Below are 21623 nucleotides of genomic sequence, written 5' to 3'. Positions count from 1 at the left end.
GGGCTGGTGGCAGGTCCACGTGGGGGGAGCTGAGCAGCACAGGCTCCTCTGGGAGAAAGGGCTGAGCAGGAAGGATCCCAAGGAGGGTAAGAGGGACCAGGGGAAGAGGTGGGGAGGAGAGCGGTCCCCTCCAGCGCTTCTCCCCCAAGCAGCCCCCGCTCCCAGAGAGGTGCAGAACCCCCGAGACCCCCGCTCGGGGCTGCCGCATCCCTCTCGGGTGCGAAGGTTCCTCAGAGCTGCTGGGCACCTCGCGGGGGAGCTGACGGTGCGCCCGCAGGCTCGGGGGGCCAGCATGCCCGCCCCGCCGCTGGCCGCCCCGCTGCTGCGCGCCCTTCTCGCCCGCCTGCTGCCGCTGGCCCGCAAGCGCCTCCTGCCGCCTCTCCGCCGCCTGGGCCGCCGGCTGCGCTCCCGGGAGAGCCGCCAGGCCCTGCTCACCTGCCTGCTCTGCCTCCTCAACCTGCGCAAGAAGGTGGACGACTGAAGCCCGCCGGGGAACGGCAGGGCGCGGAGCCTCACCCCCCGCCTCCCCTCCGCCCGCCGCGGGAGGAGGGACCCGGGCAGGGGAGGGGACGCGCCCCGGCGGGGGCGGAGGGTTCGTCCGTCCCGCCCGTCCGTCCCTCCGTCCGCGCCTTGCCGCTCCGGCCATGGGAGCCGGGCCGCCCCCCGCCCCGCTGCCCCCCGCCGCCGGGCCGCCCCGCTGAGCGCCCCCGCGGCAAGGGCCGGCCCCGCCGCCGCCCGCCCCGGGGAAGGAGCCGGCGCCGCCCGGGCGGTCTCCATCACCGGCGCTGCCGGGCAGCGGGGGACCCGCGCCGCCGTTTCGCCCCACGGTGCCTCGGCTGTCCCCCTGCCCGGCGGCGGCGGGGAGGGCGAGGATGTCGGGCAGCACGGCGAGGAAGGTGCAGCCCTTCACCATCAGCACCAAGCTCTCGCTGCCCAAGTGCGCCGCCGACTTCCCCGGGGACGCCTGCCCCGGCATCGCACTCGCCTCCGCTCTGGACAACCACCGCGGCCTCCGCCGCAGCCTCAACGAGCGCATCTCCCTCTACCTGGCCCAAGCCCGGGCCAGCCCCGCCGCCCCCGAGAGCCAGCCCCGCAGCCCCAGCCCCGGCGAGGATGGGGGGACCGACGACGAGCGGCTGAACCGCAACTCCCTAGCCCGCTCCATTAAGAAGATCACGCTGTCCAACTGGCACGGGGAGGCTGGCCCGGGAGATGCGGGGGGACCCGGGGACCCTGCCCGGACCGGCGGCGAGAGGAACCACAATAACAACAACAGCAGGACAGGGAAAGCTCAGTTCAAGGTAAGCGCTCCCCGTACCCTGTGCCCTGCTCTCCCCGCTTGCGTGTAGTTCCCCCTTCCTGGCTGCCAGGGGCTGGGTAGGTCCCGGGGAGGCTGCACCCCGGCAGGGGATCCCTGCTGCCTTGTCCCCAAGCCCTCCAGGCAGCACTTGCTACAGGGCTCCTGGGGTAGTTTCTTTTCCTCCTGCTTCCCCCCCACCCTGTACTTTTTGGTACCCTCAGGCTGGAGATCTTTGCAGGCGAGCTGGAGACAAGCTTTCCCTAGGGCTAAGATGAATCAGAAAAGCTCTGCCCTAGAGCCCCAGCTGTGGAGGGCTCAGCTCTAGGGATGCCCATGAAGATGGAGTTGTGTGCGGGGGAGCTGGGAACTTGCTCTCATGCATGCCGGAGGGGAAACCGAGGCTGGGAGAAGGGAAGTGACTCATGAAGGGCCACACAGCCAGGCAGAGCCAGGACAAGGCTAGGAGCAGGACCCAGGGCTCCTGGAACCCCACCCTCCAAGTGTGAGTGCTAGCAGGCACAGAGATCCGAATCTGTCAGTGCCGGAGCCCAGGAGACCCCCTGTGTGGCTGCAATGGGGCAGAAGGCAGCTCGGAGACTTAGCCATCGCTGGCAAGAGCAGGCAGGAACTCCTTGGGATTTAACCCTGACCCGCAACAGCTGGTTTCCCGGCGGGATAGCTCTAGGGAGAGCTGCACAGCCCACTGCCAAAATCCTCGTCTTCATTGCCAATAAAGGCCAGGCACGGCCTCGCAAGAGCTGCCGCTTCCTGCGGCATGCAGGCAGCTCCTCGCTGGGCGGCTGGAGTCTGCGCAGCCCAAGGGGCATCGGCATGAGGGCTTCCCTCTTTCATATAAGGTAGGGACACGTGCTCAGCGTGGTGGTGTGGTGCGGGACTCTCGGGAGGCTGCCAGGATCGGCCCCTCCTGCTTGTCCGGTTTGGGGGGGTGGAGCTGGAAGGGGGGGCAGGCTGCAAGATGGAGCTTTGAGAGGGAGAGCCAGGGCGCAGGGAAAGGCGTGTGTTAGGCGGGACGGCAGCCGGCAGAGAGAAGGGAATGCTGTCCCCCATGCAGGGCACATTAGGGCTTTCCCAAGCATTCCCCCACGGCCCTTGTCTCTGCCCTTCTCTCCTGCCCTGTAAGAACGGGGGACTGTTCTGGGATAAGCACAGTGCAGCCCGGGAGAGTCTGGCCCTACTCGTCTTGCTCATGAGAAGTCACTGGCACCTACTCTTATACAGAAATGTAGCAAGCACATGTGCCATGTTAATTTTGCTTTTAATGAGGGAAAGAAGCATTCACAGAGGAGGCAGCTGAGGCCGCTGCACTCATTTCACACCTGGCTTTGCTCATGTCATGAAGGCCAGGGTCCTGCTGGGGAGTGGTTAGCACAGCACCTAACAGATGCCAAGGAAGGCACAGCTCCTCTCCCAGCCTTCGGTTGCTGCAAGAGTTTGTTGTTTTGTTGGAGCAAGGACCCAGCTCCGGCCAGAGGGACCGGGGAGGAGGGGCAGTCCCAGTGGAGCAGCTCTGCGGGAAGGATGAAGTCATCCTTGTGCCGGCAGCCCTGTTTTCCTGCGGCTGACGGATCGTGAGACGGGGACTTTAAATAAAGCTCCCGTGTCACCTGCAGGCATGTCTCCCATGGCTGAGCCCTGGAGGGGGGCGGAATCACGGGCTGCAGCTGGTGTGGGACGCTGCTGCCTAGAAGAGGGGCTTCCTAGAGTCTTATGCCTTGTAAGCACTTCACATTTAGCTCCCTGCCATTCCCTAAACGGGCATCCAAACCTCTCAGCTCTGCAGTTGTGAAGGGGGGTGCCTTCTCCTTCTGGCACCCTCCTTCCTGCCAGACGCGCTGAGCTCTCGCTGTGCCTGCCGGGCCATGACTCAGCCTTGCTCCCTGCCTGCTCTTCCTCCTCGGGATGGGATGCTGTGGCGTGGTGCCGTGGTCTGTCCTCTGCGGCCACCAGCCAGGCTCCGCAGCCCCCTGGAAAGGTCCAGTGGTGCTGGTCTCCCAGGGGTTATAGGGTTGTTGGGCTGCTCATGGGGCCCTGAGTCATTCTGGTGGCAGCAGCTGTAGCGCTGGGGGATGTCATCCATGTTGGGACTCTTCTTCAGTCACATGGAGAAGGTAGGAAGGCACTTTCTGTGCAGGCAGGGAGTTCTGCTTTGCCTGGATTGTCTCCCCTTTGGATGCTGGAGTGGTCCGAGCAGTGCTGGGCTGGATCTGGCTATGGCTGATTCAACAACCCCATTTGCTGCAGCCCCAGAGGAGACCAGGGAGGAGGTGTCAGGGCAGCACGTGTTGCCCACCACCCTGTGCTGCCCTGTGCAGGCTTGGATGGCTGTTACAGAGACAGCAAGGTGGCCCCAGGGAGGGAGTGGAAGGAGATCCCTAAATAGATCCCTAAATCGGCCTGCTGTATCCAACAGCCTGAGAAAAGATACATCCTAAAGGATGAGAATAACGGCCCTTGTGCATGATCCAAGCAATCCCACGCACCTCTCCTCCCGGGCCTGGTCTCTGTTAAGGATAAGGTAACACGGAGTTCATCCTGGACCTCCTCTCTGTGCCTGGCAGTGGCTCCTGGACTTCCTTCCTCCTACCTCTCCTGCTCCCACCCTCATGCACCCCTGTCCCATGGGAGCCCTTCCCTGCCGAATCAGCCACCCCCTTAACTCTTGCCTCTCAGACAGGCGGACATCAGGGATCAGCAGCTGGGAGGATTCGGGTTTGTGCCGGTGGAGTTAATGTTCTCCTGTACCCTCGTGCCTCTGCCCTACTGTCCTAGAGATGGGCGGGGGGGCTGACCCTGAGTATCCTTAGATGACCAGGGGCCAGTGGTGACCACTGAATGGGTTTCTGCTCGTTTTGGAGTCAATTCAAGAGAAAAAAGGGTGGGGTGGGGGGGGAGCAAAAGTGGAGAAGGTGCTGAGCAAAGCAAGCTTAGAGCTCTTGCCATTTGCCGAATGCATGGCAGGAGCTGCAGATGCTGCCTGGAGTATCTTGGCCTGGATGTGTAAGGAGGGGTGGGCAAGAGCCTTGCCAAGTGGTGTCTGAGTGCTGCTGGCAGCCTCCTCTGGTCCAGGGCAGGGGGAGACGGATGCGTGCTCCTCCATCCCCTCGACTGCTGGGACAGTTGAGCACTTCCAGGCTCATGGCTGCGCCTTCCCGTCTCTAGGTCTTCCTCAGGAAGGACGTGGATGTGGAGAATGAGCAGCAGGAGGCCAGGAGTCCCCGGGCCAGTGGTTTCTGCTCTCCGGTGGACAGAGGTTCCCCCTTCTATGTGGTACGTCCCCCTGCCCTCCCCATTTAGAGGGTCTGACCCAGGGGCACAGCTTGGGGCTGAGCAAGTGAGGGTGGACGCGGGTGGTCTGCCCAGGCACAGGTTTGGATGGAGCCTCGCCGCTTTAAATGAGTGAAGGGACAAGCTGGGCATGACAGGGTGAGGGGACAGCCCCCATGCCAGCACCCAGAGGTTTTATCACTTCCAAGGGAGACGGATTATGGGCTCCTCCAGCTCTGGCCATGGCAAGAAACTGAAGATCCCAGAGTCGCAGGAGGGCCTGAGAATATGTGTTGCTATTTTAAAAAAAAAAAAAAAAAAAAAAAAAGAAGAGGGGGAAAAAAAAGAAAAAAAAGGCCAGAGGATTTCTCTAGTTCTTGTGGTTAGTCAGAAAGACTTTGAAAAGTGACTCCCATGCCGTCAGCGGGGCAGCACATGCCAGAGTGCTTAGAGAGCCCAAAACAGTTGCCTGAACCCTGCTGCTCCACAGGCTCCCGGGAGACTGCGCCCTGGTGGGCTTGGGGGCGGCTGGGACCCCATGGGGCCGCTCGCAACAAGGTCCCTCGGGGAGGAAGAGCTGCTCCGGCCCAGCCCCGGGAGCAATTTCTGCCTGGTGAGAGGAGGCAGTGAGCCCTGTGCCTTCAGGTTTCTCTTGAAGATGCTCAGGTTCCGGTTTGCCACCGGTTAGTGTGTGGTGAGGCCCCCATCCCCGGGCAGCAGGGTGGGAAGCGAGTGCCCGGGTGGCTGTGCTGTCCCCTGGGTTGCGTGCAGCTGGGCCCGGGGCTGAGCTTGGAGGGGGGCCAGCACTTTCCCTGGCTGACCTTCGCTGTCACCCCCGGCAGAGCTGGAGCCCTGACAGAGAGTTTCGTCAGCGCCAGCCGCCAGCGAGGCTGAGCCCCAGCGGAGATGCTGCGCTTCCTGCCCCCACCTCCCAGCCACCGCCGCTCGCTTGGGATGGGGGTCTCCGGGCACCCCTGAAGGAGCGGTGGGCTGAGCTCGTCGGGCACCTGCCCCATGTACCCCCATCCTATCCCTTCCTCTGGGGTGACACCAAATAGATGATGCCACAGACACGAATGCTCTTCACAGGGATGTGCAGCTTCAGGCTCTAGGGGCAGCAAGCATGGCGTCCCCCTCTGAAGCGGGTGTAGAGTCCAGCCTGGGTGCTGGGTGCCAGCCCACCAGCCTGGAGTGACCCAGGGCTGAGGGGCAGCCTGGCAGCCCCCTGCCAAGGCCGCAAAATCCCCCAGTGTGGCCTCTCTAGAGGGGAGCTGTGTCTCAGGGTGCTGAGAGAGCACCCCGAATATGTCAGTGAAGGAGGGGGCTTGGGGACGAGGCTAGCTGACCTTGTTTACTTTGGCTTCTGAAATGCTCTGGGGAGGCAGTGGGGAAGGCTCCCTGGGGCAGCACACTGATCCCCCCCATCCCTGCCCACCCCAGCTGGCAGGTCCCCCGGCATCATCACCCCGGAAAGAGAGCCCCAAGGGCAAGGAGCCCGTGGTGGCACTGAGATGCAGTGGGCGAAACGGCGCGGGAATGGCCCCCCTCCTCGACCCGAGCCCCCTGGTAGCCCAGTTCAACCGGGAGATGCTGCAGGTGAGGCCAGACGGGGTCCCTGCCCAAGGGGCTGCATGGGGAGCCGGGGGTGGGGGTGGGGACGGGGCCGTCAGCCTTTCATGTGAGCTGTGGGGTGGGGTGCGTGGCGGGGAGGGCTGAACTCCCAGCCCCGAGCGAAGCCGTGGTTGTGGCATGAGATCATGTTTGGCCGCCTCTCCCTGGCTGTCGGCCCCGGGGAGAGGGGGTCAGCCGCACCAGGGCCCTGCTTCCTGCCCATGTGCGCACGCTCCTCCCGTCCCTCATCCTCCTCCTCCTCCTCCTCCCAGCCCCTCTCCCTCCCCAGTGGCGTGGGAACCAGGATGGCGCAGGGGGGGCACGGGAGCTTCCACACCATGCTGGGGATTGCGCATGGGTGCTTGAACTGGGGAGCAGGGTGAGGGGATGCTTCATGCAGGGATGCCCCATGCAGACACCCCCAGTCTGGCCTGCCCGGTGGGGCCCCGGCTTCTCCTGCTGGGTTGGGGCAGATGCTGGAAAGGAGTGAGATGCTGCTCACCTTCCCACCTCCATCGCCACCAATGCTGTCCTGAGCCCCTTCGCTGGCCTGTTGGCTCTGGGAGCAAACGGGTTGTCAGCCAAAAGGGTGCCCTCCAGTCCCTGTCGCAGCTTTGAGCGGGGATTTGGGCTTGCGTCCCCAAAGCCGCGTCCTCGGGATTCCGGCCATGTGGCTCTTCCCACGTTGCAGGCGGAGGGCTGGGTGCGAGGCAAGCTGCGGGACATGAAGGACGGCTGCGACCTTCAGGACTGGGAGGAGGTGGCTCAGACCCTGCAGCGGGACATGAAGGATTTCGAGAACACCCTGATAAAGCTCAACCAGGTGAGGCCAGGCAGCGGCAAGGCTCCCATTCCCCACAGCACCTGCAGCCCCGGGCTCTCTGCAGTGGACGGTCCCTGGGAGCCCCTGATGCTGAGTGGGTCCTTTGTCCCCACAGATGGGCGAGCAGCTGATATGGCGGGCAAGCCCCAGTGCCGAGGGGGTGCGGAGGCAGCTGCTGGCCCTGCGGGACCAGTGGCAGCTCTTGAAGCAGACGGCTGCCAGCCAGAGCAAAGCCCTGGGGGGGCTGCGGAGCCTGCAGGACTTCAACAGGAAAGCTGAGCGGCTGGAGGCATGGATCAGGCACAAGGTGTGGGGCATGGGGAGCGGGGAGCATGGTCCAGGAAGGGGGACAGCTTAACTATCCCCCTGCCTTCTCACATCCTCTCCTGGCCCAGGAGGAGAAGCCCTCCCTGGCAGCCCTCCTGCAGGAAAGCCCGGACAAGATCCAGCTCACCCGACGCATCCTTGACTTGAAGCAGGTGAGAAGCTGCTGGGGGACCACCGGCGTGCTGGGCACCCCGAACCCCACGAGGCTGGGGCATGGTGCAGGTCCCTGAGAGGGGGGCAGGAGGGATGCCAGGGGATGGCCAGGGGATCACAGAATGATGATGTCTCTCTCTGCTGGGGCCAGGAGGAGCAGCAGTTCCAGAGTTTGCACGAGGAGCTGAACAGCCTGGCCCAGAAGCTGGAGAAACAAGGCAAAAGTGAGAGCAGGAGCATCTCAGCTCGGCGCAAGCACCTCAACAAAACGTGAGTGGAGGACATACGGGCTGAGCAGGGGCAACAGGGACCTGACGGGCTCTGAAGCAGGACCCCTGAACCTCCTGCCTGCCCCCCACTCGCCCCAGCTCTGCACAGCTCCTCAGAGGAGCGGGGGCTGCCCTTCACCTCTCCCCTTCCACCCACACAGGTGGCTGCGGCTGCAGGGGACCCTGAAGGAGCACCATGAGGCACTGCAGCTGGCCCTGGAGGTGGCCGCCTGCCTCCAGCAAGCAGATGCCTTGCTTGGGGCCATCCATGCCAAGGTACCAGCACTGGAACCAGGCTCAGCCTGCTGCGTGGCTGTTGCATGGCCAGAGTGAAACTGGGCAGGCAGCACCTTGCTCTCGTCCCCTGCAATGGGGGCTCCTGTGGTCCCAGCACCCTCAGCCTGGGGCTTGGGGAGAGAGCTGAGGGACGGAGCCTGATGTAAGAAGGGGAGCCAGAGCAGCAAGCTCAGCTTTGCAGTGTCCCTTTCTGCTGGAGCTGAGGGCAGGTCCCTGTCCTCCTCCCGCCGCTGACTGCAGCTTCTTCTTACAGCAGAGGAGCATCTGCGGTGTGGGGAAGCCAGGGGAGGGTGAGCCGTGCCGGGATCGGGATGTCAGGGACATAGCCAGCCAGGTGATGGTAAGTGCAAGGCTCTGCCTCGTCTTCTAAGCCCTGGGGAGCATCCCGACGGAGTGCGGATGTGTGCCTTCCCAGGTCAGCGCTGGCACCAGCAGGGCTGGGGGCTCAGAGGGCACCCCATGGCTGTGTGGGGTGGCCGGGACCATGTGATGGATCGGGGAGCTGCCTTAGGGGCAGCAGGAAACCAGGCTTGGTTCTCACCACTTCCCCTGCTCCCGCAGGGCTGGTGGTGGGTTGCCATCACACACTCGCACCATGGCTGCAGTGGCTCATCCCTCGCCAGCCCTGTCATTGCTCCCCGGCTTCTCTCTCCTCCAGATGCTGGACGTGACCGTGTCCCAGCTCCTCAGTCTGCAGCCCAGCCTGGCAGCCCAAGTCACCCCCAAGCACCGAGATGTCAAGGAGAGCTGGGCGCAGCTCCAGCAGGCGCTGAGGTAGGGCACAGCCTGGCAGGAGACCCAGGGTCCCAACCCTGACCCCCCAGTGATGGAGCCAGAGGCTTGGGGAAAGACCTGGGTTAGCCCTGGCAGGCTCTTTGGGCCACCAGCTCCACTTAAGGACTCTCTTTTCTCCATCCTCTGCTCCCCTGGGCCTCCCTTGCACCCCTTTCCCAGGACAGAGAAGGCTCCGTTGCTGGTGAGCAATTCCCCGAGGGGTGAAGCCATGGCTCCGACCACTGAGCCCCGAGGAGATGATAGCAGCCGTGGGGCCATGGGGAAGGAAGCAGGAGACAAACGGACAAGAGGCCCTGGGAGCACGGTGAGCACGGGTGTCTGCCTTCCTTTGGGCATCTCCAGCACCTCTGCCATGGGAGGATGGGAAGCTTGTGGAAAAGGGGTTCGAGTGTTGGGCAAAGCCCAAGCTGAGTATGCCTGTGACCTGGCCCCACCACTTATGGGAGGCGATGAGTGCTGGGGTCCTGGGGTAAAGTGGTGCACACTTTGGGCTGGCAAAGAAGGAACGGGAGCCCTTGTGTCGTAGGTGCCAAAGGATGTGCCAGGGAAGACGGCGGAGCATACAAGAGGGGAGGAGAGCAGCCCTGGCTCTCCAGCAATGGGGCAGCCCCCTCATGGAGGGGACATCAAAAGGTACTGTCTTGTGGAAGTGGCTGCAGGGAGCAGGATGGAGCTGGAGGGGATGGGGATGGCAGTCCCCTGTGCAAGGGGCAAGCTGCCCTGACTCTCCACCTCTCTGCAGGAGGAGGAGAGAGGCAGAGGCTGAGTGGGGGACGCAGCAGCTGGAGGGCCAGGTGCAGGACATCTGCCAGACAGTGAACGTGGTAATGTTTCCCCAAGAGTCACCTACTTTGCTCCCAGCCCAGCCAGGGGAGCCAGTGTTGGGGTGGAAAAACATCCTTCCCTGACCCCTTCCTGCTGCTTGTGGGCATGCACGCTTTTGCACGCACACCTGTCCCTGGTGTGGGCACTAACGCACCACGTCTCCCTGCTCCCCGGCAAGACCATGTCCCCGCACATGGAGAATGTGTGTCCCGGCATCCCCCCATGTCCATTCGGGGATGTAGAAGCAGCACAGATGCAGCGGGAGCTCCTGAACCCCAGCTCCAGCCCCGGGGCTGTGCTCCTGGTGAGCACCCTTGGGTGTGGAGTTGGGGGGGACACACCAGACAGGCGTCCATCCTAACCCTTCTCCCTGCGCCCAGGAGGAGCCGGTGCCGGCGGGGCACCCGGGGAGCCCGCAGGTGGAGGTCATGCTGCGGGAGCTGGGGGAGCTATGGGAGGACCTGCAGAGGAAACACCAGGAGAACGGCGCCGTGCTGCAGGAAATCGATAAGGTACGTGGCGGATGGGCTGGGGTGGGCGCAGGGGCATGGCCCCATCACAAGCAGCTTGCTGGGGATCGTCAAGCGAGGCCAGTGCCTGCAGGGATGGGATCTGCAGTGTTGGCACCAACATCACCAGCTGGCATCACAGCTTGTGCACTGCTCCAACTGTGCCACCCGAGCTGCTAGTGCCCAGGGTACCTGAAGTGGGGTGGCAGGGTGGCTCCTGCCTCCCCTGGGTAGCTCAGAGCTAGGCTGATGGGCTCCCCGCTTTCCCTACAGGCACTGAGGCTGGTGGGGGAGCTGGACCGGGCCGAACGGTGGCTTCAAGCTGTGGCGGGGTCACTCTCGGAGCCAGCCACCATGAGAAGCCCGGCAGAGCTGCGCCAGGACCTGGAGGAGACAGGCCAGCTGGAGAGGCAGCTCCTGCTGTGCGGCCTCAAGCTCCAGGCTCTGCGGGAGGAGGCGGCGAGTGAGTCGCCCGACAAGCACGAGGGGGCGAGGAAGATGCAGAGGAAGGTGGAGATGGTAGAGGAGAAGTGAGTCCCAGGGGCAGGTCCCTCCTTTCTGGTCCCTGGGAAGGGCAGGCAGGAGGGTGCTTGCCCAGAGGAGTTGTGGGGAGGAGGATGGTCGCCCCAGGGAGGTGCAGGGAGGAGGATACTCGCCCCAAGAAGGTGAAGAGGGCACTGGCACCCGTGACAGGCACCTTTCCCTGCAGGTTGGCACGTGTGCAGGCAGCCCTGCGGCGCCGGGCGGCAGACCTGCGTGATTCCCTGGTGCTGTCTGAGTTCCTACAGGACCTGCAAGAGGAGGAGGCGCGGAGCCGGCAGGAACCTGCAGCGGTGAGCAGCGGGGCCAGGCGTCCCTCAGGATTGATTGTACTGCACCTGGGACAGGCCCAAGGGTTGGTCTGTGGCTGGCAAGGGGACTCCATGCGTGCCCCCCACCAGCCCAGCTACCCAGGGGGGTCACTCTTCATCTCTCTCATGCCTGGTCTTTCTGTTGGCTCCAGCCAGGGAGCGGGTGTTGTGGCTCTCAGGGGCCTTTTCCCCTGCTCTCAGTCAAGGCTGGGCAGCCACCAAGCAGCGAGGACATGAGCCAACCCTTGGGAGAGCTGCAGGAGGCTGTGGAGATGCTGAATGATGCAGCAAAGGAGCGGGAGCGAGTCATGGAGGTGGCGGCAGAGACAGAAAGCCTGGAGCGGCTGGTAGGGGATGGAGACGGAGGGTCTGGGGATGCAGCTGGGTGGTCCACTTACAGCTGGACAAGCCAGCTAGTTGGGAGAGGGCATGTGCCTCAGCTGGTCCCAGTGGGACACAAGGGCATTGGGATACATGGGGACTGCGCTGTGCGAGGCTGGTATCCCCATCCCTCCCAGGGCTGGTGCTCCCTGCCCTTTTGCAGACGCATGGCAGGGTGTCCCCAGGCTGGGGTGGGCTGGGGCTGCACGGTGAGTGATGGCACAGGGGTCCCATGCCAGGGCTCATCTCTCTTCTTCCCCCTGCCTATCCAGGTGGCAGAGGTGTCCCCGTGCCTGGAGGCCCTTCGATGCAGAGCACAGGCACTGGCTCGAGACACAGCCCAAGCAGAGAGCGGCTTCACTGCAGTGAAGAGCGAGAAGGACCTCCAGGGGCTGCAGGACTTGCTGAGCCAGCAGCAGGAGATGGAGGTGAGACTTGGGGAGCACCGTGGCTGGCCATGCCCGTGGTGGGGAGGTGTCCTGGCTGGCTGGGGCCCTGCTGGGGAGGTGCTGCTGGTCCCTGGGGGCCCAGGTGCCGTAAGCCTTGGCAAGGTGTCACGGGCCGGGGTGGAATTTTCCAGCAGAGCTGAGCCCTGCCCCGCTCCGCTCCTCTCCACCAGCACGGGCCAGGCAAAGGGAGAGAGCTTGCATCAGCTCCCGTGTGCCAGCGCCCGGCTGCCAGCACCTCACTCATCTTCCCGCTACCGGCAGGGAGGTGACTCACATGGGCAGAGCCGGGAAACCAGGCAGCCCTCGGCTCTGCCTGTCCTCCCCTCCAAGGGTGGCTCTGCTCCCTCTCTGCAGCCCCTGTGCCAGCATCCTCCCTTCCACCCCTGCATCCTCCTCTCCATCCCTACATCCTCCCCCCCATCCCTGCATCCTGGGATGCAGGGGAATCCAGCCTGGGCGCAGAGGGGTTGGATGCACCCTGAACCTTTTCCACTTTCAGCGTGCGGTGTCGGAGACCCTGCAGGGGCAGCTGGAGGAGCTGGAGAGGGCGGCTGCCCACTTGCAAGAGCTCTGCCCCGCTAGGATGTGCCCCGTTAGCCGGGAGGTGGAGGGGACACTGCGGGCCTGGTCAGAGCTGCGGGAGCTGCTGCGGGAGACCCGGGCCCGCGTACAGCAGGCTGGCCGGCTGCGGAACTTCTTCAAGGATTACTTAGCCATGATGTAAGTGGCGATGAGCCATCGGGGTTGACTCTGCGGTTGGTTGGGGGGAAGCTGGTGAGAGCGCAGCATTGCCAGAGCGTGGGCTGCTGGTGAGTACGTGGGCAGTGCTGGAGCTGCAGGTGGGCAGGACCACAGGGAGCCTGGAACAATGGGCTGTGCATCTCACCCTGCCCCACCAGATTTGTTGCTACCCCAGCGAGCTGCTTCCAGCCACCCCTGCGCGTGGGAATGGCTCCCCTGTGGCAGGGCTGAGGAGGGGCCAGGTCGTTCCTGAGCCCCTCTTTTACATGCCCACAGCTCCTGGACGGAGGACACGCGGGCTCAGATCTTCTCCGAAAGCCCGAGTGGCCACGGCCTCCCGGAAATTCCATGTGAGGAGCTGGAGAGGAGGATCGAAGGGAAGCTCAAGGAGTTTGAGGAACTGGCGGCAGCGGGGCAGCAGCTGGTGTCTGAGGAGCATTACCTGAGTGCAATGGTAAGGGCGAGGAAAGGGGGGAGCCGTATTTGCACCCCCTGAAATCCTCCAGGGACAGTCACTAGTGGAAAGAGGGAGGTGTGGGCACAGAGCCCCTGCAAGTGGTACAGGGCCGGCCATGCATCTCTGGGGCTGCTCAGAGCAGGAAGGGGTGCCACCCAGCAATGCATGCTGAGTCCTGAGGTGACACCACTGACCCTGTCCCACTCCCCAAAGCCCCCTGAACTGCTCCATAGTGAGGTGATCTGGTAGGGCCAGTGTCCCTGGGCTGGGTGTCCTCGTGGGTTGCCCAGCATCTCTCCTCCCCTCAGATAAAGGAACGCTTGGAGGAGCTGCAGAGCATGCTGGGCTGGGTGCTGGTGCGCTGGCGAGCACAGAGGCACCAGCGGGACGTGGGGAGCAAGCAGGAGGACAGAAAGGACCCAGAGAGCCCCTCAGGCGCATCCCTCACCGGCCAAGTGAGTACCCAACCATGCTGAGACCGGCCTCGAGGCTGAGGGTTAGCAGGGGCACTGGATGGAGCAGGTGGTGCAGAAGGGGAGGCATGTGCCCCAGGCTTGTCTGGGGTATGGGCACGACGGGCAAAGCAAAGGGAAGACTGTCCTGAGAAAGTGCCTGGCCCCGGCAGCCCTTCCTCCACGTTCCCTCTCTTGCCTCGCTCTCCAGGATCAGCGTGCCTTGTGTGCTCAGTCCCAGCTGGAGAGCGTCCGCAGCCCAGCAGCGTTCATGCCCTGCTCCCTCCCCAAGCTCGTGCAAGGATCAGAGCCACAGATGCCGACGGGAATGGCCATCTCCCCACCAGCATCACCCCTCTCGGATGCCCCATTGGGAGCAGAACGGAGCTGGGGGGAGCCCAGCAGCTCAACACCCTGCAGCATGGAACCCCCTGAGGAGGCTGTTGTCTGGGATCCTGCTGAGACCTCCACGCTGCTGCTGCCACCACGGGGCCCCAGCGGGCTGGGGGGGACGGTCAACCTCATCCTCAGCATTGGCAAGAAGGGCGAGAAGAAGAAGGTGCAGCCGGTGGCCAGCGGCGAGTGGCCAGGGGAGGAGGCACCGCGGACGGTATGTGGGGGACAGTAGGTGGCTTTGGCAGCACTGTGGGTGAGCACCCAGCGCAGGTCCCAGGGCCAGCCACCCCCGTGCAGCCAGGGCAGCTCCTACGCAGACTGGGGGGCTTTGAGGGCTGTGGGGTAGCCCCCATGCTGGCAATCCCCCGGGCCATTTCCAAATGAGCTGTTTAGTCTGTGTCAGTCTCAGGAGAGGGACCTTTGGCTGTGACGATGCTGAGCGATGCCCAAGGGCTGAGGACCAGCTTTTGCCACCCTCTTTTGCCTGCGCTCTCCTGCTGTGGCTCCTCGCCTGCTCTGCCCTCAATTCTCTCTGTCTCTTTCTCCCCCCGCTCAGCTCCCTGCCACTAAACCCTCAGGCTGTAAAACCTTTTGGAAGCGTTGCCAGGGGCTTTTAGGAAACACTTGGGGTAGTTTAAAGCGAAAGAGAAAGCCGCCTCGCCAGCCGGTGGAAGAGGTAACATCCCTGGGGGAGGCTGCATGCCGGGCAGAGTGGCTGCATGGCGTGAACCCGCCTGCTACCAACCCTCCTGGCCGTGCCACCGTGCCCGGCCAGTGGTAGTCCCCTGGGAGAGGGGAAACCCTCCTAGTGCCATGGGCTCCAGAGTGTGGCTGCTGGGGCATGCGAGGAGGGGGCTCGGATGGGTCTGGCCACAGTTTGGCTCCCTGAGTAAGTGGTTTTGGTGGCCGAGGGAGGCAAGCCATTGCTGGGGGGCTGCAGCTGTCCCTCCTGCAGCCAACTGAAGGGGGAAGAGCCGGATGGGGCCACGTGAGGGTGCACGTGTTGGGAGGGCATGCTCAGGGGTGCATGGCTTGTAACCCCAGGGCTGGGGGCTCAGCTTTTTGCTGGGGCTTCCATTCGTTCATTGCTCCAGGCCTGGCACAAAGGGTTGTGTGCAAGGAGCCCCAAGGGCTGCCATAGCCAGGTTCCCCGTGGGGCAGCCCAAGGAAGAGGGCAGGGAGCCAGAGAGGCCTGAGGGGGTCAAGACAGGGTGGGGGGCTGCCAGGACGCTTGGCGGTCCAGCCTAAGGGGTACAGGCAAAGCCCTTTGCTTTCATCCTTGCGGCCCCAAAAATCCAGAAGGGCTGTGGCTGGGCTGGAGAGGGTGTGTGCGGGGAAGGGGAAGGGAAGGGGCCATGCTCAGTCCCTGCCATTGCGAGTGCTCTGCTGCCTGGGGACGTGCAGGGGTGGCAGGGACAGGCACCAAAAGTGGTGACCTGGAGGACAGCGGTGCTGATGGAGAACGCTATGGCACAGCCAGCCCCCACTGCACCACAGCGGCGGGGGGGACGACTCCATCACAGGCAGGGTTTCCCCTGCCTGCCTCTGCCCTGCCTCCGCCAAGGTGAGAGCAGCCCTCGGGGAGCTGGGGTGAAGCCATGCTGCTCCCAGCTCTGCATGTGCCGCTGGCGAGCATTTTCGGCTGCCGGCTCCCCCGGCTCCCTGCTTGCCCAGGCGCAGCATGGAGAGGGGGCGGTTGACGTGGGGTGATGGAGGGCCCGGCCATGGGGATCACCCCTCTCTCCTGCTCTGTGTCCCCAGGTGCAGGTGGGGGCCGGGAAAACCTCCGACGCCAAGCGGCCACCTGCTGCCGTCCGCCGCCCTCCGGCATCCAGCATTGGGACGCCGGCCGCCTCCCACACCCTGCCCAAAGCCGGGGCCGGCTCCCTTTTCAACAGCCTGCAGCGGCGGGAGCGGGCACGGGCCGAGCAGGCCCGGCTGCTGACACTGCAGGGCATCATGGGCTCCAGCTCCCTGCAGCCTGCGCCTGAGGAGCACCACGGTCCCAGCAACACATGGCCTCAGAAATGCGGCCGGAGGAAGGGGGGGCCGGGGGCGGCCGCCGCCACTGGACCCCAGCTCGGGGAGCTGCTGCTCTACGTCAGGAACCCGCTGGTGCGGGACATTGATGCCGAGTGCGGGGCAGCCACCGGGGACCCCCGCCGACCCAACCCAAAAACCACGTGTCCCCATCTGTCCCTGGGCTCCGTGTTCAGTCTGGAGCTGCCCCGGGACGTGGCGGTCCTGGGGAGCCACCGAGGGGCCACGGCACTGCGGGAGGAGGTGGAGGGGCAGGAGCAGAGGCAGGGCAGGAGGTTGAGACCATGGGAGCCCACAGGCACACACAGGGCTCGATGGCAGGAGGAGGTGGATGTGGATGGACGCATTCCCCAGGCACCCAGCGAGGGGCTGGGGACATCCCCCAAGGGCGACCGAGGAACGTGGTTCGAGGAAGTGAGCTTCAACCCCAGCTACAGCCGCCAAAGGGCACACCGTGCCGGGGAGGAGCCCTGGAGCCCGCAGCATCCCGGCAGCGCCGCTGAAGACCTCCTGGACTTCAGGCCGAGCCGGCCATCCCGTGTCGGCGTGCCACATGAGCGGGTCAGCCAGGAGGGGGAAAAGCTGGCCACCCGGCTGGGCAAGGATGGCAGCCCCAGCGCCGCCAGCAGGGCCAGGCATCACAGAGGCACTCGGCTGGAGCTCAGGCCATCGTCCCCCACCGCCATCCCAGGCAGGGCAGGAGCCATCCCTGGCACTGCCCGCACACAGCGGCCAGCTGGCAGCGGCCAGCCTGGGGGGTCCCCAACTTCCCCTGCCGCCCCCACCCAGCTCTCTGTCTTCGAGTGGGCACTGGGGTCCCCCCAGCCCCCCAGCCCCTTGCCAGGCACTGGGGAGGTTTGCCACCCTGCCCACGGGCAGTTTGAAGAAGAGGAGGAGGAGCTGCAGGCCATCTGGGATGGGGCGGGCAAGCAGCAGGCACCTAGCCCACGGGCAGGCAGCCGTGCCCACCGCCGGCCAGAGAGCGGGGTAGGCAGCCTGCCCAGCCCTGATGCCACCGCCGGTGGGCCCCTCATCCTCTCAGCGGCCAATAACGTGCTGGTGGCCAAGTTCACCCTTCCCACCGCCGCCCGGCTCCTCCACAGCCCTGCAGGAGAGAAGAGCCCCGGCGTGGGGCACAGTGGCAATGGCAGCCCCAGCGGGCACGGGACGTCCCCCCGCATGGAGGAGCTGGTGTCTGCAGCCCCATTGGACAGTCCGGGTGCCCGGGATCGGTGGAGGCATGGGGAAGAGGAGAGAGAGGGCAGCAAGGTGAGAGCCGTGGGCTGGGGGCTTTCCCTCAGGGTCAGGTAGGGAGTCAGGGGTCACCCCAGGCAGCAGCTGGATTACCTGCTCCAGCAAATGTGACCTGTGTTTGGGGACTCCCTGACTCAGGTTGCCCCTTTGCTCCAGCTGCGGGGGGTGGGGAAGAGCTAGGTGCTGACTTTGGGGGTCCCTGCAGCCCGGCACCCCACACCAGCCCTCAGCCTTAGCAAGGCAGCACTTCACCCCAAAAGCCTACAAACAGCCCAGGCCACAAATTTGCTCCTGTTATCCTATTCCCACTTTGGCATCGCCCAGCGGGGATGGGTCAGATGGACCCCATGTGCCCATGGGCTGAGCTGGCACAGCTGGCCCTCGCGCTGCTTCGCTCACCCCCTGTCTCCTTGCAGGTTCCTCCTGGTAAAACGGAGTTTCAGATGATGGAGGGGACGCTGGAAAGGAAGCATGTGTTGCAGACAGGAGGGAGGAAGGTACAGGCATGATTATGGAGCTTTAGGGCTGGGCTGTTGGTATGCGGTGGAGGGAGGATCTAGGTTTAGGGGTGGGAGCAAAGCCAGGGATGCTTATGGTGCTACCATGGGAGTGGTGTTGGCCATGCTGGGAGGGCAGAGCCCACCAGGACTGGGGGGCATTTCGAATGGCAGGGGACCGCCTGTCTTCCAAACCTGCTGGTGTTACAGCCGTCCCCTGCTTGTGTCCCACAGGCCAACTGCCGGGCCTGGGGCCTTTTCCACGCTGTGCTGATGAGGCAGACATTGTGCTTCTACCAGGACCGTAGGGACAGTCTCAAGGTGCGCTGAGGGAGGGGAGGGGGGAATGGGAGGGGGCTGGCATCGGTAGCGGGTACCTGGAAGTGAGGTTGTCCTCACCCCTACATCCAGGGAAGGCAGAGCCTGCCAACCCCACTGTTGGTCTTGCTGTTCCCTGTGCTGCAGAGCTCCGTGGTGGCCCTTCCCCTGAATCTCTCCGGGGCAGTCTGCACCCCAGATGCTGAGTACACCAAGAAGACCAACTGCTTCAGGCTTCAGTGAGTCACCCCAACCCGGGCACCCTAACGAACCGCAGTCCTCCCGAATCTGTCCCTGCTGGGACAGACACACACCAACACCCCTAGCCAGGGCCACCTCCATCCAGTGCTTAGATGAGGGGTTCCTTCTTTCTTTCTCACCCACTTCCCTTCTTTCCCAGGCTGGCAGGGGCTGTGGTATGGGCACCCCACCTGGGTCTTGTTGCTGACTTGTTTTCTCCCCCGCAGGCTGCGGGATGGCTCCGAGTACCTCCTGAGGGCCCCCTCCCAGCCCCTCATGAACGAATGGGTCTCCAAGCTGCAGCAAAACTCAGGTGAGCAGCCCTTGCCAGCAGAGCAGGGGCCCAGCTATATGTGGTTACTATGGGTGTGCAGCCCCCGCCAAGCCCTCTGATACATGGGGTAGGTCAGAAGAGAAGCAGCAGGGTGTTGTCTCTGATTTATGCAGCCTCCTAACCTGCCTCGGGAATGGCAGTTCTCTGCCAGGCAGGATTTGGAGGCTTTGTTTTCACACCACATACACAGTTATAAATCAGGAATAGCACAACTGACGTCAGTGCAGCTTCAGTAGCAAAAAGCCAGTGTCGGGAAAATTATAACTGTGCCTTGGTCTTCCTCCATCTCTTCTGCGAGGCCTGGAAACCCCTTGCCTGCCCTTCAGGCAAGGAGATTTGTAATACTGAGGTCTTCCCGCTGCTGTACCCATACCCAAGGGGGCTCAGGCCCCGCCATGAAATCCTAGGGTGGTTGGCGGGACAAAGAGCAGGGGCTACAGCAGGAGGTCGGAGGGGTCAGCCATGCAGTGTGGGCACCTGGAGCTGGGGCTGGCTCCATGGGATGGTCCTGTGCACTGCCAGCACCCAGCAGGATGTTTGCTGTGCCCTCAGGTTTCCCCGAAGTGGATTACTTCCAGGCGGCAGCACAGCGTGTTGAGGGCACCGGCAGTGCTAGGGGGTGAGTAGCCAGCAGCCGGCCAGCCAGGTCTCGTTGTTACAACTCTCTTGCCGGTGTGTGCTGCTCCAGCAGGGCATCGGTGGGCCAGTCTGGTTCACTAAATCTCTGCTACTTTCCGGTTTCAGCAAGGTCCCCAGCCCTGGAAGCTCCCACCTCCAGGGACATCATCAGGTCGTTACCGCCAAGAGCCAGGAGATCGTGGTGCTACCCCGCTCAAACGCCCGGCTGCAGCGGCCTCTGGGCAGCCAGGACAGCCCAGGCGATGGGGCTGCGGCAGCAGCAGGTGACTTTCCTGCCTGGCTGGGCTCCTGCTGTCCCCCGTCTCCTCTCCCCAGCCCAGAGAGATGCAAGGGAGCTGACCATGAGAATGTGGCTGTTGGTCAGTCTTGAACTCAATGGGGTCTGGGCCAGGAGTCCCAGGGACCCTTGCCCAGGAATGGGGGCGGGGGAAGACCAGTTACCTCTGTCACTTCCTGGGATACAGGGATAACCACGCAAGTTTCCCTGTCCTCTTTGGGGCTGACACAGGGGTGTCCTGTGGTGGCCTTGCCTTATGACATGTCTCCGTTCTGCTTCAGAAGATGCTCATGGGGCCGGGCACAGGGAGCAGCAGTGGTCTCCCAGGGGGTCCCCTGGGCTGTGGGACAACAGCTGCCAAGAAGATGACTTCGGGCTGGTGGCCAACAAGAGGAGGTCCTACTCCTTCACCTCAGGTACGTCTCTGTTTTCGCTATCACCGCCAGGAGGTGGCACTACTTCCCCTGTCCCCACAGACACCCAAGGGCAGGTGCGATGCTGCTCCAGCACCCACCCTGTCCCACATCCCTGCACTCTGGGCTGCAGTCCCCCACTCGGGGAGGGCTCTGGGGGACTGGCAGCACCCATTGGCACCCTGCCCTCCCCACTGACTGCTCCTTCTTGCAGCCACCTACCAGAAGATCACGCCGGTGGCCGTGCCCAAGGAGCCGGTGGAGGCTGGGAGCAGCTACTCAGTCACCCTCTACATCGGGGAGCAAGCGGCGGCTGTGCCACGGGCACGCTGCCACTCCTTCGTGGCCCGGCCGGGGAGCCCACGGGACACGCTGGGGGAGAAGACCCCCGCCCCCCCTCGCCCCAAGAACAAATCCGTCTTCAAGAAGTTCTTTGGGAAGAAGGAGTGAGACCCAGCTGAGGGGGGAAGAAAAGCCCCAGCCTGCCCTTTTTCCTCCTCTTAGGTGCCATCCTGGCCCGGTTTCTGCTCCCAGCACCAGCTCACCACTTGCCACCTCCCCGGGGGCGAGACGCTGTGGCAAGCGGCTCTGCTCCAGCTAGCCCCAGGGTTGCACCGTGCCCCAGCCACTGCCACCCCAGACCTCAGCCCGGCGCTGAGCACCCCTCCTGCCCGCCCGCCGGGTGCTCTCCCTGGGTGCTGCTGGCTCCCCAGGCGTCTTGCTGACATGCAGCACAAGCAGGGGTGGAGGGGTGGATGTTTTTATTAAAAAACAGATGCTTAAGCCTGGGAGTTTCTTTTTCCAGCAGCACCCGCCAGCGCAGGAGGAGAGGGGCTCTGCAAGGTGGTCCCTGCTGAAAGACCTTCAGATGAAGGGGGACCTTGCAGCGGGTTTTGTTCCTGCTTGGGGGGAAAGCCTGAGCTGTCTGGTACCTTTCACAAGGGTGCTTTGTCCTGTCGTTCCTCTGCGCCTGCACCCAGCCCAGCTCATCCCACAGGGCACCACCTGGGCCCCTTTTCCCTGCTGTGGGAGCTCGGCAGGGAAGCCTCTGCCTGCAAAGCAAATTCTCCTGCCCGTGCAGCCCTGCCAGGCCCGCCCTTCCTCTCTCGCAGGGTGGCCACCAGCCCAGGTCACGGCAGGCGGATGCTATGTGCCATGGAGGGGGCCAGGGGAGTGTGTCCGTACCCCCAGGGCTTCCTGCATCCCAGATAGTTTGCAATAACTTCACCGGGCTATGCCGGCTTCAGCTGCCCTGGTTCCTGCCTGTGCTGGGAAGGGGAAAGAGCAGCTGGTCGAGACTGTTCCCGAGCGTGTGCCAGCGCCGGGGGGGGAGACGGGGAAGTTTCCGGGGCCGTGGGTAGCGGGGCCTCTCCCCAGCAGGCTCTGAGGCTTGGCCACGCACACCCCTCGCCTCCTCATCTGCACTGTCGGGCTTAAAATAGAAGTGCTGGCTGCAGCCCAGCTCTGCAGCAAGGGCTGGGAGAGAAGAAACGTGGGCATGGGGCTGCTCCTGCCACCCCTTCTTCCCTCCCCACAGTGTCCCCAGGGCTGGGGACAGGCAGTGAGGTGGAGGTGGGTACCCCAGTGTCACCTGCAGAGGGATGTTCTCTGTGTTCCCAAGGAAGGGATGGGAGGAAATGCCGGCAAGGGGTGCTGCCATGTATGTGTGAGGGGTGCGCGCTTTTTGTGC

At 64.0% G+C, this 21623-nt stretch overlaps 1 protein-coding gene across 4 annotated transcripts; it reads left to right on the top strand.

Moving 5' to 3' along the window:
• Positions 1–711: 711 nt before the first annotated feature.
• Positions 712–20716, top strand: LOC128907748 (uncharacterized). 4 transcript variants are annotated; one of them, XM_054196954.1, is made up of 32 exons: positions 712–1301; positions 4481–4588; positions 6026–6181; positions 6888–7019; positions 7135–7326; positions 7415–7498; positions 7651–7769; positions 7930–8044; positions 8322–8405; positions 8724–8839; positions 9020–9164; positions 9387–9493; positions 9603–9684; positions 10066–10197; positions 10468–10724; positions 10904–11027; positions 11198–11392; positions 11699–11854; positions 12375–12595; positions 12893–13070; positions 13382–13528; positions 13737–14135; positions 14478–14597; positions 15683–17230; positions 17632–17712; positions 17947–18033; positions 18178–18269; positions 18498–18583; positions 19157–19223; positions 19349–19506; positions 19802–19936; positions 20148–20716. In XM_054196954.1, the coding sequence occupies exons 1-32, from the start codon at positions 873–875 to the stop codon at positions 20381–20383; spliced, it is 6288 nt and encodes a 2095-aa protein (XP_054052929.1). In that variant the 5' UTR covers positions 712–872; the 3' UTR covers positions 20384–20716. The 4 variants fall into 4 exon arrangements, with proteins under 4 accessions (XP_054052929.1, XP_054052930.1, XP_054052927.1 ...); XM_054196955.1 differs by having other exon boundaries at positions 8319–8405; positions 19805–19936; XM_054196952.1 differs by having other exon boundaries at positions 8319–8405.
• The last annotated feature ends 907 nt before the right edge of the window (positions 20717–21623 follow it).

Source organism: Rissa tridactyla, chromosome 3, assembly GCF_028500815.1.
Source record: "Rissa tridactyla isolate bRisTri1 chromosome 3, bRisTri1.patW.cur.20221130, whole genome shotgun sequence".
Lineage (NCBI taxonomy): Eukaryota > Metazoa > Chordata > Aves > Charadriiformes > Laridae > Rissa > Rissa tridactyla.
Note: the sequence above shows the minus strand (reverse complement) of the source record. Positions and strands in the feature narration are given on the sequence as shown.

Excerpts from the sequence above, each read along its gene's own strand:
- LOC128907748 (XM_054196952.1), top strand. The coding sequence starts at position 873 with ATGTCGGGCAGCACGGCGAGGAAGGTGCAGCCCTTCACCATCAGCACC. Across the intron at positions 10,725-10,903 it reads GTGGAGATGGTAGAGGAGAA|GTTGGCACGTGTGCAGGCAG; the intron begins GTGAGTCCCAGG and ends CTTTCCCTGCAG. Across the intron at positions 19,507-19,801 it reads TGGGGCTGCGGCAGCAGCAG|AAGATGCTCATGGGGCCGGG; the intron begins GTGACTTTCCTG and ends GTTCTGCTTCAG.